The 18,098-nt window shown below is 44.3% G+C and overlaps 2 protein-coding genes across 3 annotated transcripts; one reads left to right on the top strand and one right to left on the bottom strand.

The window, feature by feature from the left end:
* Positions 1–8,733: 8,733 nt before the first annotated feature.
* Positions 8,734–11,153, bottom strand: LOC120641692 (60S ribosomal protein L7-3-like). 2 transcript variants are annotated; one of them, XM_039917889.1, is made up of 7 exons: positions 11,009–11,153; positions 10,732–10,911; positions 10,141–10,238; positions 9,980–10,037; positions 9,812–9,891; positions 9,289–9,391; positions 8,734–9,195 (listed from the first exon to the last, which is right to left on the bottom strand). In XM_039917889.1, exons 2-7 carry the CDS (start codon positions 10,909–10,911, stop codon positions 8,980–8,982), a joined length of 735 nt encoding a protein of 244 aa, XP_039773823.1. In that variant the 5' UTR covers positions 11,009–11,153; the 3' UTR covers positions 8,734–8,979. The 2 variants fall into 2 exon arrangements, with proteins under 2 accessions (XP_039773823.1, XP_039773825.1); XM_039917891.1 differs by having other exon boundaries at positions 11,014–11,150.
* A 617-nt stretch (positions 11,154–11,770) lies between these two features.
* LOC120640322 (exonuclease DPD1, chloroplastic/mitochondrial-like) lies at positions 11,771–17,883 on the top strand. The gene is made up of 8 exons (XM_039916164.1): positions 11,771–11,807; positions 13,631–13,636; positions 13,692–13,895; positions 13,948–14,152; positions 15,051–15,069; positions 15,894–15,901; positions 16,981–17,159; positions 17,481–17,883. The coding sequence occupies exons 1-8, from the start codon at positions 11,771–11,773 to the stop codon at positions 17,705–17,707; spliced, it is 885 nt and encodes a 294-aa protein (XP_039772098.1). The 3' UTR covers positions 17,708–17,883.
* The last annotated feature ends 215 nt before the right edge of the window (positions 17,884–18,098 follow it).

Raw genomic sequence — 18,098 nt, 5'->3', positions numbered from 1 at the left:
GTACCACCGGAAGAACCGATGCCTCTTGGCGGGGTAGCGTCGGTTCATCCGGTCACTCATAACACGAAGTAGCCGTTGGACTCCTGACGGCCGACGCAGAGACCACCGGTTGAACCGATGCTTTGCACCGATGCCTCACCGGTTCAACCGGTGCTGAAGGAATCTTCTCCTGGACACTGACGTCATTACACCGGTGGTATGCACCGATGCCCCATCGGTTGAACCGGTGCTGAAGACACTTTTTCTGGGCACTGACATCGCCTCTGGTACAAAGGACGGCCAATGCACCGATGCCCCATTTTGACCCGTCGGTTCAACCGGTGCCTATAGGCTGACTTGGCTTCGACTCCCTTCTGCACCAAAGTACCATGGCGTCGGTTCTTCCGACTACCCCGTAGGGGCTGCCCTTCGGGCCTTGCTACGTCTATTTTCTCTTTCTCTTTGTCATCACTTGAACCTAAAAGTCTGAGAATGATCATCTTAACAATCATATTAGTACAAGTGTTGTGTTGTCATTCGATCACCAAAATCACTCGAAATGGCATAAATGGTGCCATATTCGTTACAAATTATAACCACAAAATGAAATGTAATTTTATAGTTTATAAAAAAGCTCCCCCTGCGGTAGGGTGGGGCAGCTGCCCCACCTACCGCCGACGGAGAGCCCCTGCTCCTCTGCTCTTCCTACTCTTCCTCCCCTCTGGCATGGCGGCGCGCTATCGAACTACAAAGCAGAAATTTGTTCTCTGGGAGGGGAATAACCCCGTTGTCTGCCTCGCATCACTGCTGGCCATAGCAGGGCGCCACTGGCCCTAGCTGCAGACCAAAGGGCGCCCGCGCCCCTGCAGCTGCCGCCTGCCACTGCCAGCCCGCTGTGGCTGTGCTGCTGCGCCAGTCTGTAGATGTACATGAGCGCTGCAGGAGGATGGGGTCCAGGTCGGGGTAGGGCCGGGGGATGGTGGCGGGAATGTCTGAATGAGCAGATGAGCGATGCTAACGTTGGCCGCAGGCATGGACGTGAGCGAGGTACATTCTAATCTTTTTCATGTTATATTGTCATATAAATAATCTATTTAGTTAATTTAATGCAAATGTTCATGGTAACTAAATATCGTCTATATTGTGCCCCACCTAAATTTCATGGCGAGCTCCACCATGTCAATGTTGATTACAAGCTAGATAATAACTGGATCATGAGATAGCTTGTGTGGGCGCGGCAATGCAGCATGCATGTATTTTTCTATATTAGGGGAGCGAGAGGCATGCAGTAGGCTTTACCATGCTGCAGTTGCTCATGTCGTAGGTGGTGGGTGTGTTCTTGAAACATTGCATTGATATGCTGCTTCTCGTGAACAAATGTTACAAGCCATTCAGGCTAATAATGTGGTTGGGTAACTCTTCTGCCAAAGTTGAAGGATGCTAGCAAAATTTAGTAATATAGGCCAATTTGCTTGTTCAATGTGATTTACAAAATCTTCACAAAAACTTAAATGTTGAGACTTGAACCATGGACCATGGGTGGAAATAGGTGTTTGGAACTGAGAATCGTATTGCACTTGCTGAAGAAAGCCATCACTGCTTCGAAATGCCAGCTGCAGACTGCAGTGAACTGCCGGCGGAATGTTTGTCCTTCTGATTTTTTGTCAGGGAAACTGCAGGCAGTCTTCGCCAATGCTGATACGAGCAATCATCCATGGAGACGATCGGGTGCCCAACTTATCCTGACTGACAAAGGGCATGAAAGTGATCGGTTGCTCTAACCTAATAGGGGAAAGGGGTGAATTAGGTATTTTAAAACTTTAATCTATGTCTCCAACTAATTTGCACAAAAACTTAATCTAAAACTTGCTATCTAAAACTTGCTATCTATACGTGCAACTATGGTTTTTCTAGAGTAAAACCCTCATCCCAAAAAAGTTTAGCAACTTATAGCCAATCCTATCAAAATACTACTATATGAAACTAAAGGCACAAAGATTGCAATATGAAATGCGGAAGCTTAAAGGAGGGATGAGAGAAAGCAAACTCTCGACACGAAGATTTATCCCGTGATTCAAATTGCCACAAAGGCGCTCCTACATCCACGTTGTTAAAGCACTCACGAAGAATATCGCTTCCCGACAATCAAGTCTCTTCCGTGAACACAATCACGATCACCTTGATTCCGCTTTCCACTAAGGAGCTTGCCCACAAAAGAGAGGGGGTCTCCACATCCCCTGTATAAGGTTGTCGTCATCGCTCCACAGTCCACACCAAGACAGAGGGTCAATGACGTGCCGGTGAGCCACCAAATGCTCCAAGGGGCCGGCGTACCGAAATACTTGTTGGTTTACTTTAGAACCGGCCACAAGGCACAACACCTTACTCTCACACTCTCTAAAGAGCTAATCCTAGCACTAACACTCATAAAGCTTGTGCTATGCCTAAGAATTTGATCAATATGCACTTGGGTTGGCTTGAAGGTGTTCTTGAATGTGTATGAGGCTTCTAGGAACTCCAGCGACTCCAAAATGGCCGGGGAATGCCATATATATAGCCCACAAACTCGAAGTTGCCGTTTGTAGCCGTTGGGGGCATTTCCGTGTAAGCATCGATCTAACTGGTGCCTAGTCATCGGTTTAACCGGTCACTAATAGCTTGAACTAGCCGTTGGCCCTTTCCGACGAGTTTCTGTAGCTGAAATATGGTACTATCGGAATATCCGGTGCTAGCAACAGTTTATTCGGTGCTAAAGGAATTTTTTGGGATAAAAAACATGCTCTATGGATAATAGTACGGTGCATTGCACCGATGCCTTTTTTAGTAGCATCAGAATTTCTGGTGGTTATAGGAATCAGATTCAAGGTGCTTCATATTTTGGCCATAATTTTTTACTCCGAACTCCGATTTGGATGATCTTATACTCTTTGAAAAGCTTGTGAAATTCTCTACAAGATTCTGCTAAAGTCCAACTCATTTGACTAAATTTTGAGCATCGGAATAATCGGTGATAGGCATCGGTTTAACCGGTGCCACATAGAAATCAGCTTCTTCGTGTTTTGACCATAACTTTTTACTCCGAACTCCGATTTTGATGATCTTGTACTCTTTGGAAATCTTATGAAATTCTGTACAAGATTCTGCTGAAGTCCATCTCATTTGAACAAGTTTTAGACATCGGTTAAACCGATGCTTGTCGGAAAGACCGGTGCAGGGTCATAGAAAGAACAAGTGCTACTGATTTTTTGCATAACCGTCCAATTCAACATACACTTGAGTTCTTTCTTCATATTTTGCTTTGCTAAGACTTTTTACTTTATCTTTGGGATCTAAATATGTTCACTCAACAAACTCATTAGTCCCATTGAATATGTTATCAATCGATCACAAAATTTATTTGAAATAGTCTTAATAGGGCCATGTTCGTTACAGGGTGCCGCGGCTGGTAGCACTACTCTATTTGGCTTGCTCAACTCTCAGAGGCTGAAAGCGACCAAAAATGTAACATCGTGCACTGCAGCGGCCGGCCGAATTACCAAACTGCACAAACCGACATTAGAGGTCGCCGTCGCCGACATGCTTCAAGCTCAACACATTGGCTGTGTTTAGATTCGTAAAACAGTGGTAAAAGGGTCACATCGGACACTGTAGCACATTGTAGCACTTTTTGTTTGTTTGTGATAATTGTTGTCCTATCGTGACCTAACTAGGCTCAAAAGATTCGTCTCGTCGTGTACATCAAAACTATACAATTAGTTTTTTATTTATCTACATTTAACGCTCCATGCATGAGGCAAAAAATTTAATGTGATAGGTGAATAGTGAAGTTTGGAGAGAGAAATTTTGAATCTAAACACTAAACACAGCCATTCTAGCGATCTCATGTCGGGCAGGAAAGGTCTTGTTTCCTGCGGTGGTCAACGTCGAGAAACAAGGCAGGCAAGCTGTATCCGCCGGTGTATTCACATGGTAACCATAGCTGACACAACAGAAGATGGAAGGAAAAAATGGCTGTTTTCAGATCTCTATCACATCGAAACATTAAATATAACAAATAACACATGCATGGAATACTAAATGTAGGTAAATAAAAAATTAATTGTATAGTTTTGATGTACGTTGCGAGACGAATCTTTTGAGCCTAGTTAGGTCATGGTAGGACAATATTTACCACAAACAAACGAAAAATGCTACAGTGTACTACAGTGTCCGATGTGACATTTTCTCCTAAAATTTCGTGGATCTAAACACACCCTGTACCGAGCGTGAAACTCGTGATGGTACTGCACCCAGCGATTGGCGAAAGACTAGTACTCCTTCTCTGGCTACACTGGCCCTGCCGCATCACCTCCGAGTTCTCACGGTGTGAATGAGCATAGGGCACGTTCACACATTTTATTGCAGGTTAGTTCCTGATGTTTTTTTAACGAACAACACTCAAGGCTATATCCCTAGGAATGTCATAACCAAGCAAAAAGAAAAAAGAAAAATACAAGAACAACACCGACAGGTCGTATTGGGGCATCAACACACGCCAAACTACTCAGCAACTCAGATCGGTCGGATTGGAACATCAAATTTAGTCTGTGATGCGAGAGTTTGGCATGTACGTGGCCCGAGATAGCATCAACACGGTAACGGAGCAGAAAGGGGTCCGACTCAAACCCAAACGGAATGGCTAGTATGGGCCGGCAGATACATCCGCCATGTGCCTTCGAGGCTTCAGCTTCCCAAGAACAAGAGATGAATCATGGCGCAGAAAACCCCAACAAGTTACTCCCTCCATCCTGAAATGAAGCATGGTACTTTATTCTAAGTTAAAATGTTAAATAGTCTAATTTTGACTGCATTTATAGAGCTGCATGTCTTTTTGTTGCGCCGTCAGTTTCAGAACTTTGATTGGTTGATCTGCATCGACAATCACTGCTCTACATGTATCCAAATTAATTTTCAGTTCTACATTCTGCTGTGAAGGTGGGACAAAGGAGATGGGAGGAAGGAGCTGCCGGTGCCCGTTGGCGCTCTAGCGAGACTCGGCATGAAGTCCAAGAGGCGCGAACCCTGTGCGAGCACCCCTTGGTGACACTACCATGCGTACTCTATGCAAGCTGAAGGGTGGTTGCACGGCTGCTAGGAGAACGGGAGGGACGCAGGGGAGGGCTCGACGCGCAGCGGCGCCCCGATGAGGGACGCCATGAAGCGGAGGCGGCGCATCTCGAATACTATCCTGGTGGACGGTATTTCAAATACCGTCCTCCCCTAGGTACTAGAGGCTGTCCGATCGGACCTCTGCGGTCCAGATTAGGCGCACCGAGGTCGTCTTCCTTGTCAAACTACCAAACTGAGGGCCTTGGTGCTCCGCAATCGGCTGGCTCAAGGTTCTAAATAGCTAACTATAGCCACCGCTATAGGCCGCTATAGTCTTTGGTAGATGAAAAGTTAGGATATCCATCTCTTAGCTCTAAAAGACTAAATCGGCTAATAGCCAGCTAAATCCCACTATAATTGCTAAATTAAGGGTTATTTAGTCAGCTAAACCATATAACTAGTGTTTCGTATTTATTATTAGTTTAGTATTGAATTTCATCTTTTACAAAATTTAGTGTTTCATCAACGATGTAACAAGGAAATGAAATTCAAGACGTATTTCAGTAAATGAATTTTTCTTGATTTCATGTTTATATACAAAAATACTCATAGTTTATGCACGGTGCTGAAGTAGAAATGTATAATTGTGAGAAATTTCTAGAAGATTGGAGAGTATGCATGAACCATGGTTACCCTATTTCATGATGAAATATGGAATATTCAAGAAATTAGATATTTGTATGGTTAGATAAGTATGAGGAAAATTATAGAGTTAGATATTTTGTAAAAAATTGTGTAGAACATGGACACTGAGAAAATCTTATGAACCATGGAGTCATATAAATAGAGATGTAAATAGAGGTGTTCCACCCCCCTCTTACCACATCATGGTATAAGGATCTCAAGTAGGAGATGCAATGTTTCCATGTAGTATAGTAGTGTCATGATTGGGTGGCCACACAAAGAGTGTAAGTATAGTAAATAAAGAGTTGAATTCCTATATAGATTTGGTATCTTATATTACTGTCTAAGTGAAAATTTGTTTTCGTGTAATGTGCTCATGTAGTGTGGGTATAGGGTTCAATTTATCAACATTTGTAATGTGTTCATGTAATGTTCTCACAGTATTTTGGTATAGCTGCTCAGAAGCCGTTGTAAAGCTTAAGGGTGCCAATCTATTTAGAGAACCGGTAAATGGATTAATTAGGCTATAACTCGCTATAGCATTTATTAAGCTTTACAAACACCAACCGCTAAATGGTTTAGCCCGCTATTTTAAATATTGCTACTAACCGCATCGAGTTAGCAAACTTTTATAAAACTACAAGAACCTTTATTGCTAGAACTAAATGAGTCTGTGCAGGACTACTAGAACCTTTATAAAGTGATAGCATAACGGCTTAGTGAGATAGACTACTCAGGAATAAAGTAAAAAATTGGCTTTTATCTTTAATGTTTTTAAATATATGAATGGAGTTTAATAGGTTAAAGTGGTGATTATATAAGTTTTTCAATTATTTGATTTGAATGTCACGGAGTATGTCGTAAGAAGATAATAGAATGGTTATAATACAACATGGCTGTATCAGTGTTACATCGAGGAAATTAAATTGCTAGAAAGGACATATAAAGTAATAGCATAAAAACTACACGATAAAGGAGTATCATCTAGTGAGAAAAATGTGATAGAGGAGATAAATGCTACAAAAGACTGTACACCATTTATAAAAACCAAGTGGAGCCAGATAAAAGTATACACAACAAGAAGTGAGACCAAATGATAAAGATATTTTTTCTTTTAAATCTTTAATTTAATATCTAATATTTGTTTAATATAAATAATAATAATATTTGTTTAAGAAAAAATATGCAAACATGCATGATGTCTCTTCGTTGTCATGCCACATTCGAGGGGAACAAGTTCTAAGTAGCTAGCACTGCAAATAATGTGAATGGTTGTTTTGCTTCTCGAAAGCTCATGATGGTAGAGCATTTAGCATTGGCGCAATTGAGTTGTGATTTTTAATGATATCCTGAATTCGTGATTCAGGACTTAATCTAATACTAACTAATACATGCTAGGTGATTCCATGGAGACAATCACTCAAACGACTGTACATCTCAACAGAGCATCGATGCGTGGCTGTGCGCTATGCATGTGTGCGAACTGCCATGGCCACCACTCACCAGGTCCCGGTCTTCCGCCCCCTGCTTCACGACCCAAGGGTGAGCTGCTCTTGCTCAATGAAAGATAGGGCGGCTTCGGGCCTCTAGAAAGAAGAAGACAGGATCAAGCAAGTGGCGGCGGGTAGCTCTCTGGCATCGTGAAGAAGACCAACCCTAATCAATGCATGCTTGGGCGGCTGCAAGGCTTCAAGGAGAGCTGGGAGAGGATGCCAAGATTTGCGAGGTTGTCGTTATTTGATATACTGGCTAGGGTGGACGGTTATTCAAATATTGTCCGCCCTTTGATCGGTCATTCTCCAACTGACTAGCTGAGTGGAGTAGTCAGCAAGAGCAAGCGGCGCAGGCCTGGGGGGATGAAATGTGGCTGCGCTACGGCGAATCAGGCTATGCTTGAACTGGAGGCGAGCAGAAGCTACACGGAGGAACCTCCGCGGATGCCATGGCTGCTGTACGTGACCACCTGTCGACTGGCGATCCAGGGTCGGCGGCCGTTGGCCGGCTGCCGAGAGAGATGGGTCATCGCACGTAAAGCCAGTCTCAGTGGGAGTTTTACGGACATAGTTATTTAGACTGAGAACTAGGTAACTATGCCAGATGAGTTTCATGGCAATGAAACTCTCTTCACACCCTATGAAACCCTATCCTTCTCTCTCTTTGCCATGTCAGCAAAATTATTGATATTCGATGTCATGAAATTTGGCCTAACCGGTGGTGGGTGTAGACTTGCAGAGGTGGTTGGCCCTGGTGGATAGGTGACCGAGATCTCCTTGTGGAGGTCGGGTCGGCCGGGCCATGCTGGGCTATGTTTTTGCGTAAGGTAGTCGGCGTACATGGACACGTTCAACTAGCTATTCCACTTGCAAACTCGAAATTCAGAAACACTTCTGACATTTTCCACATTGATGTCTTATCTCCAGCTCGAACTCCTTGAGGAGGTCGGGTCGGCCGGGCCGTGCTGGGCTATGTTTTGCGTAAGGTAGTCGGCGTACATGGACACGTTCAACTAGCTATTCCAATTGCAAACAAGCTCAAAATTCAGAAACACTTTTGATATTTTCCACATTGATGTCTTGATCTCAAGCTCGATTGCAGATACCCATAAATTTGAGCTCCGCCAAGCATGATTGTTTGGATCAAGCCCTGGCAGGCAGCTCGCTGGCTAGGCAGCGACCTCAGCCCCAGGCGCTCAAAATCAAACGCATGGGAGCGCTGCCTACACCTGCAAAGCAGGAAAGCAGTTCATTTTTCGGCTTCACGGATGCAACAAATCATGGCAAGATTGATGAAATGTTTAAGTAATACAGACGCAAGTTGGCTTCAACGCTAGCAGGTCCGCACAAACGGCAATTGTACACGTAATGCAATTTACAATAAAATAATTTGGGATGGTTTCAGAATCACAACCAGCAGTGGCTATATTGAATAGCTTAATACCTCCACTTGAAAAGAATCAGAGCAGAACGAGCATTTCCACAGAAATAAGCTAAGCCAGTTTGCAGATAATTTTTCAAACTGGCCACTCGAGCAATATTCACACCTCAGGATGCGAAAGACATTAAATAAAATTCCAAACCTCCCAATTAAAAGGTCAGATTTCTTCCATACACACCTAGTTCCAAACATCAAAATTGCATGCATATTCATCCACAATCCATCTTCCTAATGTAAAATAGGATAGCACAGAATGTCTCCTTCCAAAGGGCCCACTACAATATGCTCGTGAACCTAGTTCATCCTTTTGATGAGCTCATTGATGTAGTTCTCACGGTTACCGGCGTCACCACCCTCAACATAGTGGTTTCTCTTCTTCTTCAGACCTCCCAGTGGTGCCTTCAACTTGAAGGGCCAAAGGAAGTTGTTCGCCTCCTTGAAGTGCGGGCCAACAGTCATGATCTCATGAACAAGATCCTCAATGCAGATGATGTTGTGCTTACCCAAGCCCTGTAAAAAATGGTGATGATCATCATTAGGTTGTAAGATAAAATCAAATTTCATAAAACAAGAACCAGAGGCTGAGTGCTTAAGATAGTATACTTCCTCAATGACTTGGTTGTTTGACAGAGGAATCCTCTGCTTGTTGAGTTTTCCATAGCCCCGCTTGTAGATCAGCTCCCTGACGCTCTTCAAGTTCGGGTACCTAAACAAATCAAGTTTTATCTGGTTAGGTCATCAAAAACTCTTGTAAGGTCACCAAGCTAATCTGCTCAAACTACTCAAGGTCCTGGATGCCTGAACTTGTTTGCTAGCATGCTATGTTATTTTTTGAATGCAAAGCATCTGTATCACAATACTACCAACATACATTACAAGCAATTGTTCCAAGTGCCTATCTGGAATATTCTAACAAAAGAACCTACTGAAGCAACATACACAACCTTGATGAAGCATGGGGTCTGAGGTACAATTTAGTATTGTTACATAGACCGCACGTCCGCGCCATTGTAAATTCACCCAAGCAACAAATAACAGTATGAGATTTTTAAACTGTGCACTTTCCCAGAGAACAACCATAATAAGCAGCAAGAGCTACACGTGTATTAACTCAAAGAAACCTTACCCATATGCAACATAAGGCTCAACCCTGCGCAGCATGTTAATGGTAGCCTTGTTGACCTTCAGGAACACACCATTGAAGATCTACAAAATTAAATGTTCAGTTTTATATGAACCAAAAATATATCAAAAAGCAGATGCAATTGCAAAACCAGCTTGTCAGCAAACCCACCTGCCTCAAACGCAAAAGCTGCAAGATCTTCCTGGTCTTCGGGTGCATGGCATTGATACTGCAGTTTAACAAAATTACTATCAAACAAGAGCATAAAATTCATAAATGATACATCATCAACATCAATATAGTTATCACATAGACGTGAATAGGTGTCGTACCCACGGATGCGGATCACAAACAGCAGCTTTGCCTCAGGACTGACATAGAAACCACCCTTCAACCGGGCCTCACGCTTAAGCTGCACCAGCTCCTTCTCCTGCTCCCAAAACCCACATAAGTAAATATATGACACATTATCTATTTCATCATTGAATAGAAAGCATCTTAATGGCATTGGTTGTACATTCTAGAAGAAACAAGAGAGCAATCCACTTATAAAATCAAATTAGACCATAGTAATTAAATGATAAAACCAACTGTACTAGATTGCTCCAGAAGTGGATAACCGTGATGTTTCGTCAATGTATTCCAAATTGCTTGGGCTTGAGCATGTCTCACAACATAACCATATCAAACTCGCGTCGTAAATTAGTTCAGCGCATGCATTACTGGCTAGAAAATTAGCAAAGCAAGCAATTCCACCTACGTAAGAGTCACATTCGCTTCGCTCTCACCCTAGATCGGTTTATACAAAGTCACCAACCAGCCAGACCAAAACTAAATTTCAACAATGCAACAGGATACCATGCCGCACGAACGAATGTCCATTCAGTTGCAATGTATAAGATAGAGCGGATCAGCGATCTGACCTGCGCCTCGTACTCCTCGGCGTACTGCTTGGCGCGGGTGAAGATGAGCTTGCGGGTCTCGACGGACTTCTTCTTCTCGACCAGGGCCTTCTCCTTCTTGTCGGCCGCCCACTGCTCCTCGCGCTTCTGCTTGCGGAGCACCGACTCCGGCACAGCCACCTTCGCCGCCTCGGACGACATCTGCACGGCCACAGACCAACCGAAACACGGCTCAGCCAAAGATCGAAACGCGCGGCGAATGGCGAGGGCGGCAACGGCGTGCGGCGCGGCGGCTTACCTTACCTCGACGAGCTGTGCCTGTGCGCGAGAGGGAGGACGCGGGGTGAGTGGAGGTCGGAGGTGGGCGCAGGCGGCGGCGGGCGAGGGGAGGGGGAAGGGCGGGTTATGTAGGTGGGGATTGGTGGCTAGGGTTTGGGGAGGTGTGATCCGACGGCTGAGGCTCTCGTGGGCCGGGAGAACTTTGAGGGCCTCTTTTTTTTTTTACTGGAACTTTGAGGGCCTCAGTTTCGAGAAATTCCGCACAGATTCGGATGTTGGACTTGGGCCGTGGTGATCCACATTCTTCTTCCCACAAAGAGCCCCCTGAAACCCACGGAGGCCCGTTGCCGAACTGAAATCCACCAAAGAAAAATAGTATGGTGTTCTGTAATGTGTGTGCTGTCAGGATCGAACTTCACCAAAGAAAGAGCTTTTAAGCTCAAGTTGGTAAACCTTAGGTTGACTAAACTGTCAAGTTCATCCTGAAGTACGGAAGTATAGTCCCACAGAACATATAATTTTCTCCTTTTGATATGTCAATTGATTCAGCATTCCAGCATGACGCCCATTATAACCAAAGACTTTCACGTATCATGCCATCTCAGACTGTATCGGCAGGTATACATCCAAGGTGCTCCTAACATCTTTGTGAACACAAATGCATCTGACATCAAATTCTCTATTAGGTTTGTGGTCGTGCGGATGTGTGGGGCGATGGTGGTGTTCCTGAAGTAGCTGCGCATCTGGAGGGTGCACTGAACATCTGGAGGGTGCACGTGGTATGGCCTCTCGCCTCTCCGGCAATACTGAAGCAGCGGGTGCGTCACCTTTTCAGCTGAGCTGACTTGCGAGATAGCAAGCCGTCCAGAAACTGGAAGTGTTATCAACGTTGATATACCATCAGGCACCCAGGAGGGAGCTTTTTCTCGGCCTGAAATTGGAGTGTCATGGCATCTTGTGTAGTGTCGTTCATTAGCATTTTGGCATGATAGTAACACGATCCTGGGCAATACTCCCTCCGTCCCATAATATTTGCACATCTAAGACCGGACAAACAAATCAATATATGATGTGAAATTACAAAAATACCTCTTGTTTTTTTGTGAGAAGAATCCGGATAGTATCTTGTCTCTTGTGAGAAGAATATGGATATTGTCTTGTTTTTTTAAAGACTCCGGATACTCTTGTCTTTTATCTCTTGTTTTTTTGTGAGAAGAATCCGGATAGTATCTTGTCTCTTGTGAGAAGAATGTGGATATTGTCTTGTTTTTTTAAAGACTCCGAATACTCTTGTCTTTTATGATAGTGGAGTCAAAATAGCTATATTTTATAGAACAAATTTTAAATTATAGATATGCAATTATTTTGGGACGGCCGACACCTATCCCATGGCTCCACTGCGGCGAGAGCGCCCCGCCCCAGCGAGCCGCGTAGGCCTCTCGGTCGTCGTTTTGTCCTATTTCTGTGCAAGTGAAGTTTTGAGGGTATTTGGCCAATCAAAATGTTTCAGTTCTTTAAACCAGCATAATGAACAAATGTTCTCGAAGATAGAAAAATTGTAACAAGGCTCTCAGCTGATACAGAACAAGCACCATATTACTGCAGGGTCATAAGGTTATGATACAGTACATGTGCAGACGAAGCTGCTATTCTGTACAGTACATATATAAGTCTAGTATGAAATAGGAAGTTACTCTAACCCCTTCCCCGCCGGCGGCGACGACTACGGCGGAAGGGGGCGCGGCCTCCGCGATGGGCGTGTCCTAACTGGTAAGCGCCTCCTCCTCTACTCTGTTGGATGCACCCCACTAGCATTCCCTTTCCTCTCGTGCTATGCGTATGCTCCAGCGTTCGCGCGTAGTGAATTGGATTGGGGACCGGGTGGGGCGTTTAGATGCAAGAGTCAGTGAAGCTAGAGCCGGGTGATTTGGGGGAAATAGGTATCACCTTTTTCGCGGGGGGATTTGGAGGATTCTGGTAAGGCCGTAAGGGGTGCTCGCGGGTCGAGCCGCATAAATTTGGCCAAGGTGTAGTATTTCGAGGAGAAGTGTCGTAGGAGGGGATTATGGGTTCTGAAAGGTATATGAAAGATGATGCTGGGTGTTATTGACCTAAGCATCCAGACTCTAGAGTCATTCCCGGAGTAACGCTTGATGTGCAAAACAGAAAAAAAAAATCTTAGGCAAGGTCACCACCTTTTTAAGAGATATAAGTGTTCAAAGTAGAGGATACTCGATTGGATGTGTGGGTGGCGTTTACTTTGTTGCAATTTCGTAATGCTACAGAGGCCTCTAGATTTGATGTGCTGAGTGCTACTTTTGGATCTCTTGTAGTCTGGCTTGTAAAATGAGTTAAAGCAATTCCACATTCAATAACAAGCTTAGCGATATCTAGAAATACTTTTCATTTCATCACTAGAATTGAACTTCTTGATTATGTTATGAATACCTTGATGTGGATCAATTGACTCAATCTAATCCTATAACTTCAGATCATCAGATGTCCAGACTTCAAATGTTACTCCCGGTCACTGCAAAAATTATTTGATTAATTTTTAATCCAAGTCTGTTACCATTTTCCATACACTAATCTCTGTGATGATTCTACTAGGAACTATGAATTGATATCCTTGCATATACAGGTACAGGTGTGATGCGGTTCACCTAAGCCAAAGGATAACCATTTTGCGTGTTGATTCGAAGTACACATCTCTCGCAAATTGTCACTGGGTCTCCGCTTCAATCTGCTGAGGAACAACATACAGAGCAGCTGTCCAGTTAGGTTTCTCAAGCAACATGCTGGATTTTCATATGAGAAATTGCTTCAGCCTGGAAGCTATGAGAAGCGACATTTCACAACGAAGCTTACAGAGACAGCTAGTTGGCATAAAACTGACTCAGCTTCATGTATTCCTGCAATTTCGCCACTGGCTTCAACCAACTTCTGAACATGACCAACCTGCAACTATTCTCTTCTTCGGTATTGAGACTACTGGTCTTCTCCACGCGGATCATAGAATCATTGAGTTTGCACTCCTAGACCTTTCTGGAGGAAAGACTTGCACATTTGAGACTCTCATTCGTCCTGAATGGAATGTTCCCAGATATGCTGCAGAAGCCAACAAGATTACCACTGAATTGGTCTGCAGGCCTGATGTCCCAAGGTGTGTTGCTCTTCCCTATACCTATGCTATTCTTGAACCCCCCCCAACCCCCGGCCTGTGTGTATAGACACTGATATTTGAAGATAAATGTAAAATGACTAGTGAACATCAATTCCGGTGTTGTTCTCTGAACTTCACAGCTCGTTCAGATCATTGTGAAATCACAAAAGGCTGTTTGTTTCAGAAAATAATTCCAATAGAGTTATCAATTATTCACTTTCTTTCAGTGAGATGTCATATGTAGTTTTGGTGTGGTTTAGTTTATAGGATGTACTATTCTTTCAGCATCATTATTTTTTATTAGGTAAAGTCATCATCCTCTACTAAATAGCATAACTGCCCAGTATCTTGATTGCATCCTGTTAAAGAAACTGTATCTTGTTATTTACAACTAATGCAAATTGTTGTTACCACATGGAGGCAAGTTTAATTATTAACTATTATGTGGCTTGTGTTCTTGGTAGCTCTATTGTGTTCATGATGGTGTCATGACCTAGATTTGTTTCAAAGATTTGGTAGATTTTTGTAAAGCATTCATCTTTTGTAAGTTTCCTTGATATATTTTTGTTAGCGAAGTGTTGTTAGCTCATCAGAAGCATGTCTTGTGCACTGAAATCCAATTGTTAAGATATCACCATGCATCAGCCTTAGGAGATATACTCTCAAGTTCCAATTTCTTCATTCCTAAACATGAACAGAAAGTAAGTTTGATCATTCATTTTTTTTTCTTTTGGCAGCTAGTAAAGGTTTTTATTATAAGAGGTTATTTGCTGACTCTCTGTGCAAATGAAGGTTTAAAGCCTTTGTAATGAAAATTTATTAAATGTGTTTTCTGTTCGTTAACAGGTAACTCAATATTTTGCTCACCCATATATGTTTTTTAATTTGATTACCATAGGTTCAGCGATGTACTTCCTGTTAAGGGTATTAGAGTCATTTCCTATAGTCTAGGGTTCCCTCATGTACTCTCTATATATGCACCCCTATGGGCCTCAATACAACTGATCCATTCTCCCTTTTCTCTTTCGTAACATGGTATCACAGCCTTAGTTCGATCCGGTCCTCCACTCTCCGTCTCCGCTGCGCTGCCCCTGGGAGCATCGATCTGCTCCTAGGGGCAGCATCTCCTTCGACCCCCAAACCCAAATCGTAGATCGAGTCGAAGCAGCAGCAGACGTACCCATTTTTTTTTCCCATGACGGGATCCGTCCGCTCCCGTTGCCGTCGGCATCGTCTTCCATCCGCGCCGGATCAGCAGGTCGCGGATCCGGCTGCCGCACCGTCGTCCCGTCGCCGCTCCGCCTCCTTCGCCGGCGCATCGTCTCCGCCCCGTTGCGGCCCGTCCTGTCGCCGCTCCGTCTCCTCCGCCGGCCGTCCGTCTCAGATCCGCGGCGGCCCGTCGTCACCGTCTTCGCCGACTCCTCTCCGTCCCCGGCAACGGCGCGGCCCGTCGCGGCCATCGTCCGCTCTGTCCGCTCCGTACCTCCTCCTCGTCCGCCCGTCGCGGATCCGCGGCCACACCTTCTTCAGCAGTAGCAGCACATCGCCGTCCGTCCGCTCCCGCCCGTCCGCCGTCGCGCCGCCCGTCACGGTGTCCTGCTCTGCCCGTTGCAGAGCAGCAGGCCCCGCTTCGGCTCATCCCCGACCCACTCATCCTCGCGCACTGGAAGGGGGGTGAGCGGCTGTCCGCCTCTGCTCTGCCATGCTGCTCTTCGCCGTTCGTCCGTTGCAGGGGGAGGAGCTCAGCCTGTACTCTGTTTCAGTAGCCAGAGGGAGCCGCCCGTGCCTGGTTCCTTTATTGCTGCTGAGGTCTGCTCATCTTCAGCGCCTTCGCATGGCCTCTGCACTTGCCCATCGCTGTCCACTTGCATCTCAGTCCACCTGAAATTCATCTTTTGCTTGTTGCTTGCTGCTGCTGGTACCTTCTATTCAAGTTTCATGTTTCGCTTGTTCATCCAAGTTCATCCATATGTTTTTCAGTTTGCCGTGTTGTGCCAGTATGTCATCTCCATATTTTGTCGCTGCTGCTATCTGTCTGCTGCTACTAGTATCTACTGCTATATCAAGTGTTCTTGTCTCGTGTCCAGTTACCATCTCAGTCATGCCAGTTCTAGTACTATCAATCCAAGTCCAATTTCATGCTCAAAATTCATAGAAGCTGTGCCAGTCCACATAATCTTTGTCAATCGACCAATTATCCTTCATATTATGGTTGGCTAAGTCACGTCGATTTAGCTAATCTTATCGTTCTTGATGCGACCTTGCCTCTTGGTCTCTTTCGTAGCCGTCTTGCTACACGTCATGACCAAAGGCCATATTTGTTGTCATCATGACATTGTCTCACTGCCTGCCGTTTTGCAGCAGTGCACTGCTTGCCGTCTTGCAGCAGTGGCTTATCCATCATCCATTTGGTTTGATTTGACACATCTCACACATTGTCAAGTTTAAAGTCTCCAAAGCAAGCTTCCCGTCGAAGAGTCGATGTACTGGTTTGTGAAGACTTGGTTGTTCACCACTTGTGGAGGAGATCGTTCTACAAGACATGTTCAGGAGCTGCACCCTTCAACGACATCTTTGTTGTTTTAGGACTTTGGATGTATTAGTCATGTATTAGTGTTTCTTTCAACTCATGTACTTAGTACCACTCTTCAAATGCAACGACATTGTATTCACGTTGCATTTGAGGGGGGGTGTTAAGGGTATTAGAGTCATTTCCTATAGTCTAGGGTTCCCTCATGTACTCTCTATATATGCCCAAAGGGCCTCCTTCAATACGATTGGACAGTTCACTCTCTTCTTCCCTTCTCCAATCGTAACACTTCCAATAGTGCATATGTTCAAAGTTGCCAAGCTCCTGGCAAGCCAATTCTATGGGTTGCTCACAATGCAAAACAATTCGATATCCCTTTTGTTATGCAAGAGTTTGAACGTTGTTCAGCCCAAGTTCCTGCAGACTGGCTGTTTGTTGACAGTCTTTGTTTAGCAAGGAAGTTGAAGAAATCAGATGGTATGTTGTTGGTCACTCTAACGTACCTCTTGGACCATATAATATTTGCTAGCACCTGTTAAGACAATTGCAGCAGTTCTTTTTTTTTTGGCACTGTTTGGGTCTTTTAAAGACTACAACCTCTTTCTATCTGCACATAGTATTAGATTGAAAGTATTTCTGTTGTGATGTTGTGTATGAATTCAGTGCCACAACTCAGTTGATCACATTTGGTGCTATTATTTGAACAGTGCACGTGGAATGTTGATCGCATATTTTTGTTTTAATTGCCTTTTATCGTTTATCTAAAGCATTTAAGAAGATTTTTCTTTTCTCTTGCAGGAAATATAGGTCTAGTAAACTTGAAAGCACTGGGAGAACACTATGGTGTCAGTTCCGAAGGTCCTTCTCATAGAGCAATGCCAGATGTGCAAGCATTATGCGGCATTCTCCCGAAAATCACTATGGGTTTAAAATTAACATGCGATGGTCTCATGAGCGAGGTCAGCAAATTTTACTATTTCAGGAAGGTTTCTTTGAATGCGAATCTTCGACCTCGTCATTCTTAGTTATAGACTATTTGACTTTTCCCCTACAGGATAACCATATCCATTACATATCTGAGTGTTGTTTCCTATGGTTTAGCATATCAAATTCTTGATGATCATAGCTTTCTTGTACCAAACATCTGGTATTTCCCTTTGATGAATGGAAAATGGGTTTGAGCCTCGGTCTCGAAAAGCTACCAAATTATCCCGAGGAGAAAACAACGCAATGGTGTGATGTTTGGCGTTTGCCGGCTTACCATGGCTGGTGCAGCCGGGTTTCTTGGATACAGCCTTTGCTCTGTGCCACTGCTACGAGCAGCAGCAGCAGCATCCAATGAAACTTTTGCTGATCCGTGTGGTGCCATGTAATGAGAATGGTGCACTGCTAGTGTTGCAACGCACTGTGATATGT

The sequence above is a fragment of the Panicum virgatum genome, chromosome 7K (genome assembly GCF_016808335.1).
Source record: "Panicum virgatum strain AP13 chromosome 7K, P.virgatum_v5, whole genome shotgun sequence".
NCBI lineage: Eukaryota > Viridiplantae > Streptophyta > Magnoliopsida > Poales > Poaceae > Panicum > Panicum virgatum.
The sequence above is the reverse complement of the archived record's forward strand: the minus strand, read 5'-3'. Positions and strand labels throughout refer to the sequence as shown.

Coding starts and splice junctions, on each gene's coding strand:
- LOC120641692 (XM_039917889.1), bottom strand. CDS start 10,911: ATGTCGTCCGAGGCGGCGAAGGTGGCTGTGCCGGAGTCGGTGCTCCGC. Junction 9,392..9,811: donor GAGCCTTATGTTGCATATGG/GTAAGGTTTCTT, acceptor TGATTTGTTTAG/GTACCCGAACTTGAAGAGCG. Junction 9,196..9,288: donor ACAACCAAGTCATTGAGGAA/GTATACTATCTT, acceptor CATTTTTTACAG/GGCTTGGGTAAGCACAACAT.
- LOC120640322 (XM_039916164.1), top strand. CDS start 11,771: ATGGCCTCTCGCCTCTCCGGCAATACTGAAGCAGCGG. Junction 13,896..13,947: donor TAAAACTGACTCAGCTTCAT/GTATTCCTGCAA, acceptor AACATGACCAAC/CTGCAACTATTCTCTTCTTC. Junction 17,160..17,480: donor GAAGTTGAAGAAATCAGATG/GTATGTTGTTGG, acceptor TTTCTCTTGCAG/GAAATATAGGTCTAGTAAAC.